The 15,027-nt window shown below is 41.5% G+C and overlaps 1 protein-coding gene across 1 annotated transcript in view; it reads left to right on the plus strand.

Moving 5' to 3' along the window:
- Nucleotides 1-15,027, plus strand: part of LOC311031893 (leucine-rich repeat-containing G-protein coupled receptor 5A-like) — a gene marked incomplete at its 5' end in the record, with an annotated part of 148,023 nt that overhangs the window by 91,596 nt on the left and 41,400 nt on the right. Inside the window, 3 exons of the mRNA XM_084038449.1 lie at nucleotides 9,081-9,152; nucleotides 10,775-10,840; nucleotides 11,910-11,981. Coding sequence (XP_083894575.1) covers nucleotides 9,081-9,152; nucleotides 10,775-10,840; nucleotides 11,910-11,981 — 210 coding nt within the window. The remainder of the gene's footprint in view (nucleotides 1-9,080; nucleotides 9,153-10,774; nucleotides 10,841-11,909; nucleotides 11,982-15,027) is intronic.

A 15,027-nucleotide genomic window follows, 5' to 3' on the forward strand; every position in this document is an offset into this window, starting at 1 on the left:
TGCTGTTATTGAGTGGCAGCAGTTATTATTCTATCTGACAAACTTTCACGTTGTTATGACCCACATTTTCTATTTAAACTCGGCCCCTGAAAGCCCTGTGTGCTTTACAGTCACCTCGAACTGAACCAGTTGGTGGAAATAAAAATGCCAAGCACGCCAAACATTTTTCATATCTTTGCTTTAAAATGATCCCTCCAAGTGTTTTGGTACGCCTCAACATCCTATCTCAACAGGACATCGAATGGAGCGAAACTGCCCCTCAAATCTTTAGTAAATCAAGGTATTTTTTTTAGACTACTAACATGAATTTCATGAGGTTTTGTTATTTTTGTATTCCACCTTAAGACATCATAATGCTCCTGAGAATCAACTCAACACACTATATTAGATTTGATTCACATAAACACACCATAAGCACATGCAATGCTCACACTTTTACGGTACCTAAACATGCCAAAGTACAATGTACTTCACCGTTGAAGCATTTGAACACACCATAATGGTCATTTAAATGCACCTCAAAACACCAGAAATCACCTAAACACAACATTGTACATGTTTAGGATTCCAGAACACACCGTAAGACCAACTAATATACCTTAATTACACTTGAACACACCATCATTCAACTAAGCAGGTCATCAGCTTGTCCAATACGAACTGTGTCTTGCTTGGGTAGTAAACAAGATCAGGCATCAGTAGCAGGTGGCGGAGACAAAAAAGCAAATGGCACCCTCCAAAGAATTTACAGGAAGTCATAGACATAAGTACATCCTGTTCGATGTGATCTGTAGGCTATCTGAATTCTACATTCAGGTTGAATTCTAGTGATGTGGATGTGAGGTCTTCTGGAGAGAAACCGTCATGCTCGCAAACAGCTGCTGTGTGTCTCTTGCTGGCAACACACCTCCATCTCCATCTGTGCCGTCATCCACTTGCAGAACATCTCCTGATGGTGATGCAGCTGCTCGGCTTGCATGAATTCATCATGCTGTTTCCTCTGTTACCCCTTTTCCACCGAGGCATTTTGAGGGCCGGTTCGGAGCCGGTGCCCAATCGCGAACCAGTTCTTCCTGTTTCCACAGACAAAGAGCCGACTCTCGACATGGAAAACTGGTTCCCGAGCGGCCCCAACTCTTTGCTGGGCTGGAACCGGGCCCGGCTTACGTTAGGGGCTGGGGGCGGGATTAACGCTCGAGGCAACGGGGGAAAATACGCCGCTGCAGAGTTTTACTAACGTTACTGTTCCCGGTAAGTTTCACTTTTAAATTGTTTCACCTCGTTGCAAACTAACGACACATTTCTGTTTAGTTTACCAAGCTGGTGATTACGTTCGTAACTGCAGCAACTAGTGGCTATGCATCCTCGGGTAATGTAAGCTGACCGGCTAGCTAGCCAGCTAGCGTGATATTGCTAACAACAACGTTAGCATGCCACTTTCTGACTGCCGTTGGCTAACTAAACGTTACCAACTACCAACGTGACTTAACATCTGTGTTTGCAGCGTCGTGGACACGTTTGTGATTAAACCGCTGTTCTCTGGTTTGTGTTTGTAGAGCTGTCGGACATCGGCGATATTGAACGGAGGTCCAACCTGCAGATGACTAAACATCAAACACTCCGATCTATTGATCACACACTGTTCTACACTTTAAAAAATGTTGTGATTTTAGTATTGTGTGTATTTTATTGTTATTGTATTATTTACCAAAATAAACACTTTTTCTGAAGAGACATGTCTGCTATGCTTGAAATTAGCGCTGCGGGGAAACCTCAGACGTATACAGTGACATAATGACGTGGTTCTCTGGGCTCTCTAGCCGGTGGAAACGCAAACAGGTTCTCGGATGGTTCGCAAGTTAAACCAACTGCGAACCAGCACGGCACCGGCCCGGCTCTTGAACTAGGTTCGCGTTGGTGGAAAAGGGGTATGTGTGTCCATTAAGGCCTCTATCACATCACTCACATCTCTCTGCGTCGTCCTCTTCCTCTTCCTGCTGGTTGATGGTCTTGGGGTGCTGGTACTAGAAGGGGTAGGGGCAGGGCTCCAGAGTGCGACCATTTTGGTCGCATATGTGACCAAAATGTTTATGAGTGCGACTGAAAAAAATTGTAGGTCGCACTGGTGCACCTAACGCTGCTCGGGTGAAAAAAAAAATCATAAGCGCAGCATCTCTTTATGTTCTCCTGACGGTATCGTGGTCTAAACCAATAAGAGACAGAGCTCGGGCGGGTCCTTGCCTCTGATTGGCTGTGGTCCTTTTCACACTGCTGTAAATTGTGTCAGTTCGAAAATGCGAGCGAGCAGAGCAGGTACTCCTGAGCGCTTCGACAATGAGCGCTTCGATTTTCTTTGAAAGTGAAGAGAGTCAGAAAGCCTCGCCCCGAGACTAATTAAAAAGCCCAAAAATATGCCTTCAGACAGGACTGGTTGAAGCAATTTCCCTGGCTGATGTACGATGAAGAAAGGGACTCAATGCACTGCATTTATTGTCGGGAGTGCGGTCAGCATTTGGCCGGTAATAGTGCGTTTGTGGAGGAGTCAACAACATTTCGCATCGAGACATTGAAAAAGCGCAATATGTCCAAAAAGCATACTACATGCCGTGATAAGTGTGTTAATAAAGTGGCCCCTCATCCAGCTGCATTTCAGCGTCAGGCTGTATAAATCACGTCCGCTGAGGAATCTGAAATGAATATAAAATTCAACGTCGCATACAATATTGCAAAGGAGGAGTTGCCGTTCACTAAATTTAAGTCCGAAATTATTCTGATGAAAAAAATGCCGACACACTAAAGAACAAGACAGCTGCGGAGGTTGGAAACGCCACGTACACGTCATTCATGACTGACGGCGACACAGACGTCTCTACGAAGGAGTGCGTTATTGTCTACTGCCGCATTTTGCATAAAGGGAGGCCGGTCAACATGTTAATTGGACATGTCGGGTGGAGCATGGACACGCACAGTGTTTGAAGGTCCACATTACAGCATGAGAGATCATGAATAGGAAATTGTATAGTAGCCTATTCCTAATATTATTATTAAAAATGAATAGCCTAAGTAAAAATATAATTAGGCTAGGCTAAGATCACATAAACAGTTTTCCATTTGCAATCTATAGGCTAGTGACCTGTATGATCTTTTTATTGTGCCACAAAGCAAGCATTAACTGCGCTTGGGCATCAGTGTGCAGATTGGCTGGAGAAAACGGTTCCTCTGGGTGCTGATGGTGCTGCAGTTAACCTAGGCCATAAGGGGGTGTCATTATGTAAAAGGAGAGCGATAAAAAGGTGACCTTTTGGCGTTAAAGGCGACGCGATGAAAAATGTGGGTGCACCTTAATTTTGTGCTGGTGCACCTAAGAAAAAAAGTTAGGCGCACCAGTGCAACCAATGCAAAAAGTTAGTCTGGAGCCCTGGGTAGGGGGTTCCAGGAGATGCACTTGTACCCTCTTGGGCTGTGTTATATCATCCGAGTTTGACTCCTCTGGTGTCAGTGAAGTGTCTATCAAAACAAAGGTGGAAAAACATTGTAAATACCACACTGTAAACCCGAATAAGTTCAGAAAACTCAAAATGTATGCATATTGATACATTTTTTGAGTTACACTTTACTTAAAAAATATGTGTTCAGTTGACCTATATTAATCTATATTCTAAGTTCAATATAATTTTTTTAATTTTCCTTAACTTAATATTTATGTCTTCGTCATACTTAAATTATTTAAATTGAACTTTCATTAAATTGAAGTGCACTGTACTTAAAAAGTATTTTAAGCAGTTATTAAAACTTGTATGTATACAAACTTAAAATGTTTTTACTTCAGTCTTACTCAAAAAACATACTTGTACTCATAAGCTCATGAAAATTGTATTGATTTAAGTTCTGAATACTCAATTTTTACATTAAACACACACACAACTTCAGGTACAATTTCAGTTTGTTTTTATTTTGCATTAACATTGTTTATCCAAACAAGTATGAACAATTACAGCAATATTTCTTTAAAACCCTGCTGCAAATGTAACTGGACATTAAACAGCTCAGTCACCTCCTGAACGGGTAAGGTGTCTGTATATCTGTGTGTGTGTGTGTGTGTGTGTGTGTGTGTGTGTCCATCTACATGTCATGACATGACTGAGCATGTTAAAGTGCTGAAAGTAAAACATCTGGCAAGACTTTGTACACAAATTAAAAGGATCTTACAGCTCATCAAACTGCAAAGCAATTTTAAACATAAATAAAACTGAAATAAATAATACCACTGGCCTTTGTGCATAAGTCTTACAACAAAGGACCAATAGCTCTTTCATAAAATAAAATAAAAAATAAATAAATACATTATTGTAAAGGGCATATCTCACACTATTCCGATTTACAGTTGTTAACTTTTTAAAAATGCAACCATGAACAAATGAGGTAGACTTGGTGGATAAGGGGCATGTAAAAAGTGTGTGACCTGCTTGTGCTCCTTCACTTGCACCAGCTCTACACATTATAAAGGAATTTTCAGTGAATAAATGACAGAATTATACAATTGCTAATAATTAAAACTGTTATCTTTTTTTAAAGTGAAAACATGAACAGGTAGCTTTTATGGTTAGACAGCCTACCAGGTGTAACTTCCATTCAGATGCTTTGGGCAAAAGCATATTCAACATACTGTCACATTAAGACACTTGGCACCAAAAACACGCGTCTGTATGTGCATACAGACGTGTGCATGTCCATAGACACAAAGTATAATGTGGTCTACTCTTTCAGTAACAGGTCATTTTTTTAGATTGAGTAGGCAGGGTTTGAGTAGTTTACCATCATCAAGACCCATCAGCACTTTCTGGATGAAGGTAAAAGTGTGAATGAGTTTCCTGGGGTAGTCCAAATGCAATACATACATCAAACCAAACAACAATACAAATGCTTTAGCCAACCTGGGGATGTTGCTCATCACAAGCTCATCTTCTACCACAATAGCAATGGATGCAGGAATGAAGTCAACTGGACTTGTAGTGCTCTCGGAGACCACCGTGACAAGGGCAACAGGCGTGTCAGTGATGTCTGGCTCAGGTGAGTTGTCCTCCTGGAATATGCAGGTTATACAAGGTTAACTTTCAGGAACTAGACAATTGCATTATATTACTATTTCACAGGTCATGACTCAACAGCTAAGTATTAGGTAGGTATTTCAACTGACTATTCTACTAGTCACCATCCAACAGGTAGGTATACATGTAAGTATGTCAATGTGTCTCATATAGGTCTTTTAAACCCTCCAGCGGTCATCGGGTCAAGGAAGGAAGCTGAAGGAAGGGGGAAGAAGGGAGGAAGGAAGGAAAGAAGTGAGGAGGGATGGAGGGACAGAAGGAAGGAAAGAAGTAAGGAGGGATGGAGGGACAGAAGGAAGGAAGGAGGGGAAGAAAAAGGGAAGGAGGGGAAGAAGAAAGGAAAGAAAAAGGGAAGGAGGGGAAAAAGGAAGGAAGAAAAAATGAGGAAGGAAGGAATGAAGGGAGGAGCAGGGAGGGAGGAAAGAAGGAAGGGAGGAGGTAGGAAAGTAGTGTGTGTGTGTGTGTGTGTTATTTCATGAGTGGTAAGGTCAGAAGGTCAACCAAATGATTAGCCCTCTGGGGAAGGTGAGGTCAGGGCTTTGTGGGAAGTTAAACTTAAGGATTACAGGGCTTCTATACCAGATACTGTATGTATCCATATGCATCCACACTCACGCCTCCACACAGGGTTTGGAATGTGGTTGCGGTGTATAGTTAGGCAGCTTTTAGTGTTGAAAATAATGCTATCCATACAAAGCAAGCAATATCACCTCATTGATACTAACAGTTCTGCGAAAGCAGTGCATACTTACATTCCGTGTCTTGAAGAACGGTGGGTCCTCCTCACACAGATATACTGGGAGGGCACATAGGGCTGCAATGCGTCTCATGTTGACATCTTGTTCTTGCTGAAAGGACAAGAAAATTGAACATAATGAACTTTGTTGCTGTCACTGTTGTCCGTATAACTTGATTTGGACCAAATTCAACTTAACTCACCTGGAGGTCATAAATATGTAGGATGTCATGCAGCGCCTCTGCTATCTTGCTGGTGTGTTCTGCCTTCTGTCTGTATATGGCCAACAGTTGTGGTGTGTGCCGGTCAAGCTCAGCATAAAACTGGTTCCGTAGACTGACGTTTGTGATGCGGTGGAACTCTACACAAACCTACAAAACTAAATAAAAAAACACAATAGGACAAATGAATTGTGATGAAACATGTTTAGAGAGGGCAGACTGAGAAAGATGTGTAAAGATTGGTAGAAATGAGAAAGAGTGAGCCTGTTTTACCTGCGATTCCATCCGAAGAGCCGGCCATTTCTGTAGGAACTCCTTCACCATTTGATCCCCCTGAACGATCTCTTGGCGATGCAGGGCAAAAGTCATCAGTATGACAGTGTTGCCTCTGAGAAGGGCGGTCTGAAGTCACACAAGGGACATGTAAAAACTGTGTCCTGCTTGTGCTCCTTCACTTGCACCAGCTCTACACGTGTCTTTGTGAAACCGCGATAAATGAATTTTCACTGCATTAATTACAGAAATGTACAAATGCAGGAGGTGTAGAGACATGGCAAAGGACTAACTCTTGAATAATGGCTATGTAGTGCTTAAATAACTGTGTCTGGGTGTCTGAGGACACAGCACCGAACTTGCACTTCCACTCCATCATTTGAAGTGCTTACTTTCAAACTAAATTAATTCTCCTACAAGTGAGTTTAAATCATTTGGCTTACCAAAGAAAAAGGTCAGTGCTGGTCCATATTCTCAACTTGATCCTGTGGAAACAGATGCAATAAGCAGTAAGAAACCAGTTAAATTATGTAGGCTACTCAACAACAGCTTTACAATTTATTAACCCAGAATCTCAAGTGTTAATATAACTTACCAATAAAGTTGTTCTCAGATGATATAAGTGACTGTAGGTCATATACAGTCAATTACATAGATCTTCAAATGCACACACACAGACAGACAGACTTGATTATTACAAATAATAATAAAATGTTAGCCCATTTATGGAGTGGGAGCAGCACAAGCTAAATCTCAGTTACCTTGATTTGTGTGCATGCTCGCTTCTCTGCATCCACTTCAGCCTATGAGGAAAGAAAAAATGGAGGTTCAATGTAAGCTTGCAGATTGCATAAGCTAACCAACTTCATGTCCATGCATTACCACGGATGTAACTAGCACTGAAGTGCATAAAAGTTACTGCCACAAGTTAGCCATTAGCCTCAAAGTGAGCCGGCTAATGGCTAAACTAGCTGCAACTTAACGTTCGTCTTAAGATAGCTACTAGGCCTACGTTAGTTCATTCGGGTGCATATAAGAAGAAAAAAAATATTTACCAGATAAGGGCGCTTCACATAAATATCAGCGCCACACAAAGAAACGCTATGGCTGCTAACTGAAAAGAGTTACTAGCTAACATCGTCATCATTAACGGCAGCACAGGCGCCGCAATTCAAAAATGAGCGTGAATCACCGCGGCCATTGCTCGGTACCCTAAATGTAAAAACAGCGCAGTCTAACGATCAAACACTTTATTATTTGTTATACCCATGCAACATTATAACAAGCAAAGCAGTTTTGACAAGTTTGTTTGGTTTACTTACAAGTTAATCCATGAACGAAGATGAGACGCGGACTCTCGCACACGGCAGCCATCTTAGACAAAAAAAATTACGTCGGTCAGGGCAGCAGATTCACAACGTCGTGACGTCGTGACGTCCCTGTACGTAGCGTTTACTCATACGTGATGGGGGATACTTTACTCATAAGTGCTGTGCCACAGAAAATTAAAACTAGATTAATCGTTCACATCACTGATTAGTTATAAGTTCTTTCAACTATTAAACAGATTTTAATTATTGTGCCCTCAGTCCTTATAAGTTAGTAGTACTGTTGGGGTTTACAGTGCAATATAAAAACCAAGCTAAGAACATAGACTTTTTACAGCATTTGCAGATTTTGAATGCAGGGCTTAAAAACATATCAGGGGTTACTCAAATGACCCTCTGGGAGAGTCTGGAGGCAACAATTTGTTCATTTATGTCTATTTGTGATGGTCACGTGAGCTAAGCAGGCTAATGAAACCTATAGAAAGTAGCGATAGCTGCTTAGCTAGAATGCTGGGACCGACGTGCAAAGACTCATTGGAACACATAGACATGAATCACACAAATTAACATTTCTTCACTAAAACCTGCAGCATTGCCACGACATGAGTTAAAGCTAGCATAGGCTAACAAAGTACACCTCTTCCAAATGTGCCAGTGCAAAGGAAGTGTACCGAGCACTCACACTAGACAAACAAACCTGACTTGAATGTGCTCTTCGGAGGAGAACATTTTAATATTGTCCAGGTAAACGAACCCAAATTAGTTGAGCATGTCACGGAGGACATCATTGATCAGAGACTTCAGAAAGGCATTACAAAGTAATCAAAATGTCCCAAAGGTGTTACATCGTGTATAGCGGGGTGAAAACGGTTGGACCCAAACACAGGCAAAGACAAAAAGGTAAATGACAAAAAAGGTTTATTTTAACTAACAAAACAAAGTCTAAACTGTACTGGCTCTGGAACTTAATACCCATAACCTTTTGGTCAATCATCACGAAACTTACAACATGTCAACATATCTACCAGGAAGTTAGTCATTATGGCATTTTCATCTGTTTTATTTTAACAAACTCCTCCTACACCTTACAATTTCTTCCAACAAATTTACTTATTGGAAGTTGCTTTGGATAAAAGCCTCTACTAAAGAAGAAGTGTTTATGAATACACCATAGTACTATGTATTACACCGTTGATGTACAGGAATGCACCACAAATCATCTGAACACACCATTACACATGATCCGTATTCCTGAACACAACATGGTCTCTAATGCACCTGTGCTGCTGCAACCCAACAAACCATAATGTACCATGTTTGACCCTCATATTGCAATAGAATTGTTGGTCAATATGCACACCTTCATCACATCTTTCTTCTCTGTGTGTGTGTGTGTGTGTGTGTGTGTGTGTAGGACCATCACAGGGGCTCGGATCACCTCTCTGCCCAGTTCAGTGTGTGAACAGCTTCCAAACCTTCAGCTGCTGTGAGTTCAGATATAACCTGCATCCACATCTGTAGACTCGTTTTAAACAGGAATGTGAAAGTAAAGAAACCAAGAGGAATCCTCCATTTCTGAAAAGTGAAGCTCATACTGAAGCGCTTTAAAGCTGCATTTCCTCAGCTGGCAATAAGAGTGCGACTCCTTGATTATATAGCAGTCTATGAGAAAATGGTCCTACTTCTCTCTTGATTTATTATCTCAGTAAACATTGTAATTATGAGTTTATGGTCTCAATCTCTAGTTTCAAGTCTTCTTCAATCCAGCATGATGTTCATTTAGTACATTATGGTCCATTTAGAGTCCAACAGACCAGAAAGCAGGGGATGCTGATGCTGATTGACAGGTCGCTACCAAGCTACTAATGCAGTTACCTACTAACAATTAGCTGTAAAGTTGACCTTGAATTATGAAGCTAAGCAGCTAAGCAGAGTCCAGATGGATCCAGATCTAGTTAAGGGTGCTGCTCGGGGTGCCGCTGTGTTCATCAGATCCACCCGTCGCTCCTCCACAGTCCTAATATGGTCACTTCCATTAATGTGATGGTCTTGTAGTCTCTAAAATAAAATAATGGGTTGGTTTTTTTTGGGGGTGAGCATTTGATTTATTATTGATTGTCTTTTGTGGGAGAAAAGTATCAGTTAAACCCACAACTGAAATTTACAAGATACAAAAAGTTTTTTTTTTTATTATATTAGTATTTATGAATGTTCATAAAAGACCACAGGAAACGTAACAATAAATACATGTTAATGCGTCTTTCCAAGCCTTTGCCTCACTCAGTTTGTCCTTACTGTCCTTACCAAAAGTCAGATGACAGTTACAGTTGCATTTCATTTTAGATAATTTCTTTCTGTTTTCGTGAAAAATATTACTTTATAATCTCAGACAATATTTGATTTATTGTCTCGTAAATGTACAACTTTAAGTTGAGTTTACCTCTGAATGTTACCCATCTCCTCTAGCTCCATATTTTTTTGACCTATGACAATATGACGTTCTCCAAGATGTGACAAAGCCAGATGAGAGTGCCGGTCAGCAATCATCCCAGGAAAAAACAGCCACATATTGAACTACCAAAGAGCTTATTAAGATAAGACCAATGGTGAAAACACACCAGGGCAGCAACAAAAGACAAAGTGTATGGAAAGCTGTGGTGGCCGCAGCCGTTGTTATTCTGCTGCCGAATAGCTGCTGTTTGACTGACTGCTGTGACATGTTGACTGATTCTACAAATAATGTCTTCCCACCTAAAACACATGCACATAAAGAAAAAAATGATTATTGAGGCAAGCCGCATTTTGCTGCTGCCTTTCTGCAGATGTTTAGTTATAAATCAAAGTACTGGACATGTTAAAATGTTGACCTGAAGATAGAGCTAGATGGAAATTATTTCATGATTTCATCTATTCAGTAATTGTTTGGATATTTTCTCTGGTTCAAAGTGGACTGATGGACATAAAAAATATATCTGAAGCTGGAAATCTTTCTTCTCTTGATATATTTTTTAACATTATGGCTGATGCTGTGAGCTCCTGCTGACATGCAGGTCTGTGATGCTTACTATGTGTTTTGGACTGATGACAACTGAAACTTTCTCTCTCCAGAGATCTCTCCTATAATCAGATCCAGACTCTTCCTACCTTCTCCAGCTGTGAGAGCGTTCAGAAGATGTGAGTTTTATGTTCTAATCCCATCATCATTTTCTTTTATCCGTTTTTATTGTTCTTCATTTGACACTTAATTTACCACTTCCTCAATCACAGGTTCAATTAAATTACTAATTAGCCTACCTGTTAAAAATGTACTCAGTAAAACAAGAACCACAATATTAAAGTACCTACAAGGAACATTAATTTGGTGTTGATTTTGTGCACAAAATGGGTAGTGTTTCTGAGCACCAGAGTTCCTAGAGAAAACCTCTCTTTTTACTGCAGCAGGGTCTTGCAGTTTGTCCTGCTCAGTCCTTGTTCTGGTTGTGCCTCTTACCTCCAAGGTGTACAGCAGGAGGAGTGGCTGCTCTTGGGTGTGGAGTTCTCAGCCTCCCACCAGAGCACCGACTGCAGGCAAAACCTGGAAACCAAGTTTCTGATGAACATGCATGACTTTATCTGATTTCATGAGAATCCAATGATGACAAGCATTAAGAATAACTATATAGAAATGGCCAAACTTCCCAATGATCGGCTTATTTACTTCTGTAGGTCATATAGAGGCGTCAGTATTTTTTCTGATCAAATTTTTTGAAATAATATAACAATATATAAAAAGCATGCTGCTTTGTTAAAACTGTCTTTTATACTTTACATATGAAAACCCGGGGAAAATATATTGTTTAATAATGCTGGAGGCGATTGGAGGCAATTGTGTCGGAAAGTGTTGTAATTTCTGCATAATTAAAAATGTATTTTAAATAATAATCCTGCTAATCCCCATTTTTTCAAAATGTATCTGTAATCTTAATATTTTTACGTAACGTCATTTCATGTATCCTGTTACTCCCAAAGCCAGTTTTCAGACCTGCGAAGCCTCCAATCTGCTCCACAGTCTCTGTATTCTTAACATTTACCACTGCAACCAAGAAAGTACACAAGTGCAGCTAGCTGGGCATTGTGGGAATAATTAGCACCATTGTATTCCATGTTTGACCAATCAGATCACAAGTTTCTGTGCTGTAAAACAGATTGATGAACGTGATGTAATGGAAATATCAGAGCGTGTGTGTCTGTGTGTATGTTGCAGTGATCTACACCATAACAAAATAGAGGAACTGGAGGAGAACACCTTCCACGGTTTGATGTCACTACGCTCTCTGTAAGAAAACACACACACACACGCTTTCATTAAGCTGGAGATCCTGAGCAGCGATCCGAAGATGCCCTCTTTAAACACTTCCACATGGAAACACACACAGGTCCAGGTGGTCCGGTTGTTGATGGGGCTGGTATGATGCCATGGATTGGCTCAAAGTCAGGAATCTACACAGAAACACTGCTGCTGGGGGCGGCCAGTGGCGCAGTGGCAATGTGTCTTAACGTCCTTAATGCGGTGGTCCAGGGTTCGACCCCTGCCCAGGACGCATTTCCCGCATGTCATCTCCCTCTCTCTTTCCCCATTTCCACAATGTCTGAAAAAGTAATAAAAGAGGCTTGAACGGCACTCTAGCCCCAAAAAAAGAAAGAAATACTGCTGCTGGAAGAAGTACTGAGAAGCGTTAATGATACAAAATCGATGTACTTAAAGGAATACTTAACCTATTTGCATTAAGCTTTGTATTGTTAGAAACCCGGTAGTATTTTTGAAAGGTCGTCATCATTCCCTCATTTTCCCAGAGACTGAGATCTCCCTAGTTCTATTCTGAAAAAGAGCCTCCGATGATGCAAATATCCTTGTCAGGGACCAAGCAGTGAGGCAATGAGAAAACCAGGATTTAAAAAAAAATAAGGGTTTTTATTTACCCAAAGACAAAGCACAAGCTTAGCAATTAGGCCTATAAAAGAGGTCAACTGAATAGACTCCTAAACACAGAAGAACATATATAGTGGCTTGGCCAAACCAATTAACAGAACAGGGGAAAACAAAATGGAGGTTAAAGGAGTCATCACCTGGTTTTATACGTATCCAGCCCCCCTTGGATCGCTTTGGATCAATTCGTAAAACTTATTAGAAAAAAAAAAAAAAAATTTAATCAAACATTGAGCTTGTTCTGACCCTTTTTCGTACCGCGATTTTATCACGCGAGATTACGCGCGAGGTTTTGACTGGTCCGGATGTGCATTGTATAATATGTAATGAGGCGCGCGTTGATTCGCCGCAGGAAGGACAGAGCCGGGGGGGCTTGCCTGCATGCAGACTCCAAAACATAATGGCGGCGCTTCGGCGATTTCAGGTAGCGGACGGGGCGGGGTTGGGTGGTGAAAGAGGGGTGGGCTTATGCAAGTAGCCGCCACGGTGACGTCACCGAAGGCGCAGAATCAAAATCTCGTGCTTTAGGAATGCACACCCTTGTGTGCTATTCCTGTTCGGAAAAAGAGCAGAAGCGAAAAAACGGCGCCACTCTCAAACTCCAGCCTTTCAGGCAAGTTTCAACTGAGGTCAAACACAGATATGCATGTTTTAACAAGAGAAATTGCGATTTCCGGGTGATGACTCCTTTAAGTAGAACCCCCCCCTCCCCAACATGGCTGGAGATGACCTGGCCCAACTGACCGCATAAAGCCCTGATTATGCTTCCGCGTAGTGATCGCGCAACGGCCACGCAACGGCCATGCAGTTGCTTGGGGACCGTGATGGTTCTGCGTTGGGTTTACGTGTCGAAATGCAATTCAATGCCACACCGGTAAAGGGCGATATGTTTTTTGTAAAGACTGACCGACCGACCGAGACTCTAGACGTATATCGTCGTAGCTTCGTTATAGCCTATTTGTTTACTTTCCGGCTTTAAACATCCACTATTTTTCTGAACTTGGTGTTTTATTTCTTTGTGCAAAGGCGACAAGGTGCAAACAATAAAACGAGGTGAAAACAATAAAAGTAGCCTTTTAAAAGTTTAAATGGCGGTGTTTATGAGTGGAAACCGGATAGCGGTCTCCAGCGGATGTAGTTAGCGGACCAATCACAGCCAATGCCGCTGCGTTGGTGTTGCGTCGCCTCGACACGCGTCTAGGATTTTTGGGAGGTACACGTCAGGCCCTTGTGTTGGACGTAAGGGGGGTCCGCAAGGACGTAAGGGGTCCGCAAGCCCCCTTGCGTTGTGTCGACGCGGAAGCATAACTCAGCCTTGAGTCTTTCCTCCGCCCCTGGCCACGCCTTTTGCCTCTCCTGGATAGATCCCAGCTGCACCACGGTAACTCAAAGAGATTAACCCAATAGAAAAAGTTAATACTGAAAATATACGGTATAAACTTTACAGTGTAAAATGTGTGCACGCCATTTAAACAGTGTAAAGTTAAAAGAAATAAAAATAAACGATCAAATAAATGGTGGTGTGTGATGAATGAATTGTTTGGGGTGTGGTCTGCAAAAAAACTTAATTAGTGAAATTAAAGTAGGTGAGTGTGATATTATTGTGTGGCCCTGGCCATCACAATCCTCATGCTGCATCATCAGAGGCTCTTTGGTTAGAGAGGGTGAGACTACAACACTAGTTCCTCATGTTTTCAACCCGCCTATAGGGGGCAGCACTCACTGAGACTTCAGACCTATTACAGACCAGTGGTGGGACCTCACTTCAGAGTTGGGGTGTTAGTGGAGCTGAACCGGTCCTTTTAGAATAAAAATGCTGCTCTGTGCTCTGTCCAAAATCCACTGGCCAGCTCTCACGCCGTCCCACATGCACTGATCCAGAGGCCAAGTCTTTACTAAAAATATGTGCAGACTTGTCAGTAAAGTTTCAGTCATGCTCTCTCTTGTAAATGACTTTGAGATGGCGTTTCTTGAAAACAACATAAAGCCATGCGTGTGTTATATTACAAAGTGCTGACGTATGTACAACAGGCATTCGGGCTGAGGCCCATTTAGTCTCGGAGTTGTGTGAGTGCAAACTGGCGGGGGACTGGGGAGGGTGGACAGATCAGTGGGAGGGGCCTGCCGAGCTGTGCATTGTGGTAGTTGTTGTCTTTCATCCACATGGCAACAAATTAGTTAATTTGACAACATATATGACCCACTTTCGATACAGATTCATGTTTCCACCGATGAGGTATGCCTTAAGTAAAAGTGCAGAGTTTTTAGAATCAAATATATTTAAAACACCAAAAGTAAAAGTTTGTGTATTATATAATTATATATAATATTTTTGTAATACTATTGAAGCAATAATTTGTTCATCATTTAATGTTGCAGCTGTATAATGACTTCA

Source organism: Eutrigla gurnardus (genome assembly GCF_963514095.1).
Source record: "Eutrigla gurnardus genome assembly, chromosome: 21".
Lineage (NCBI taxonomy): Eukaryota > Metazoa > Chordata > Actinopteri > Perciformes > Triglidae > Eutrigla > Eutrigla gurnardus.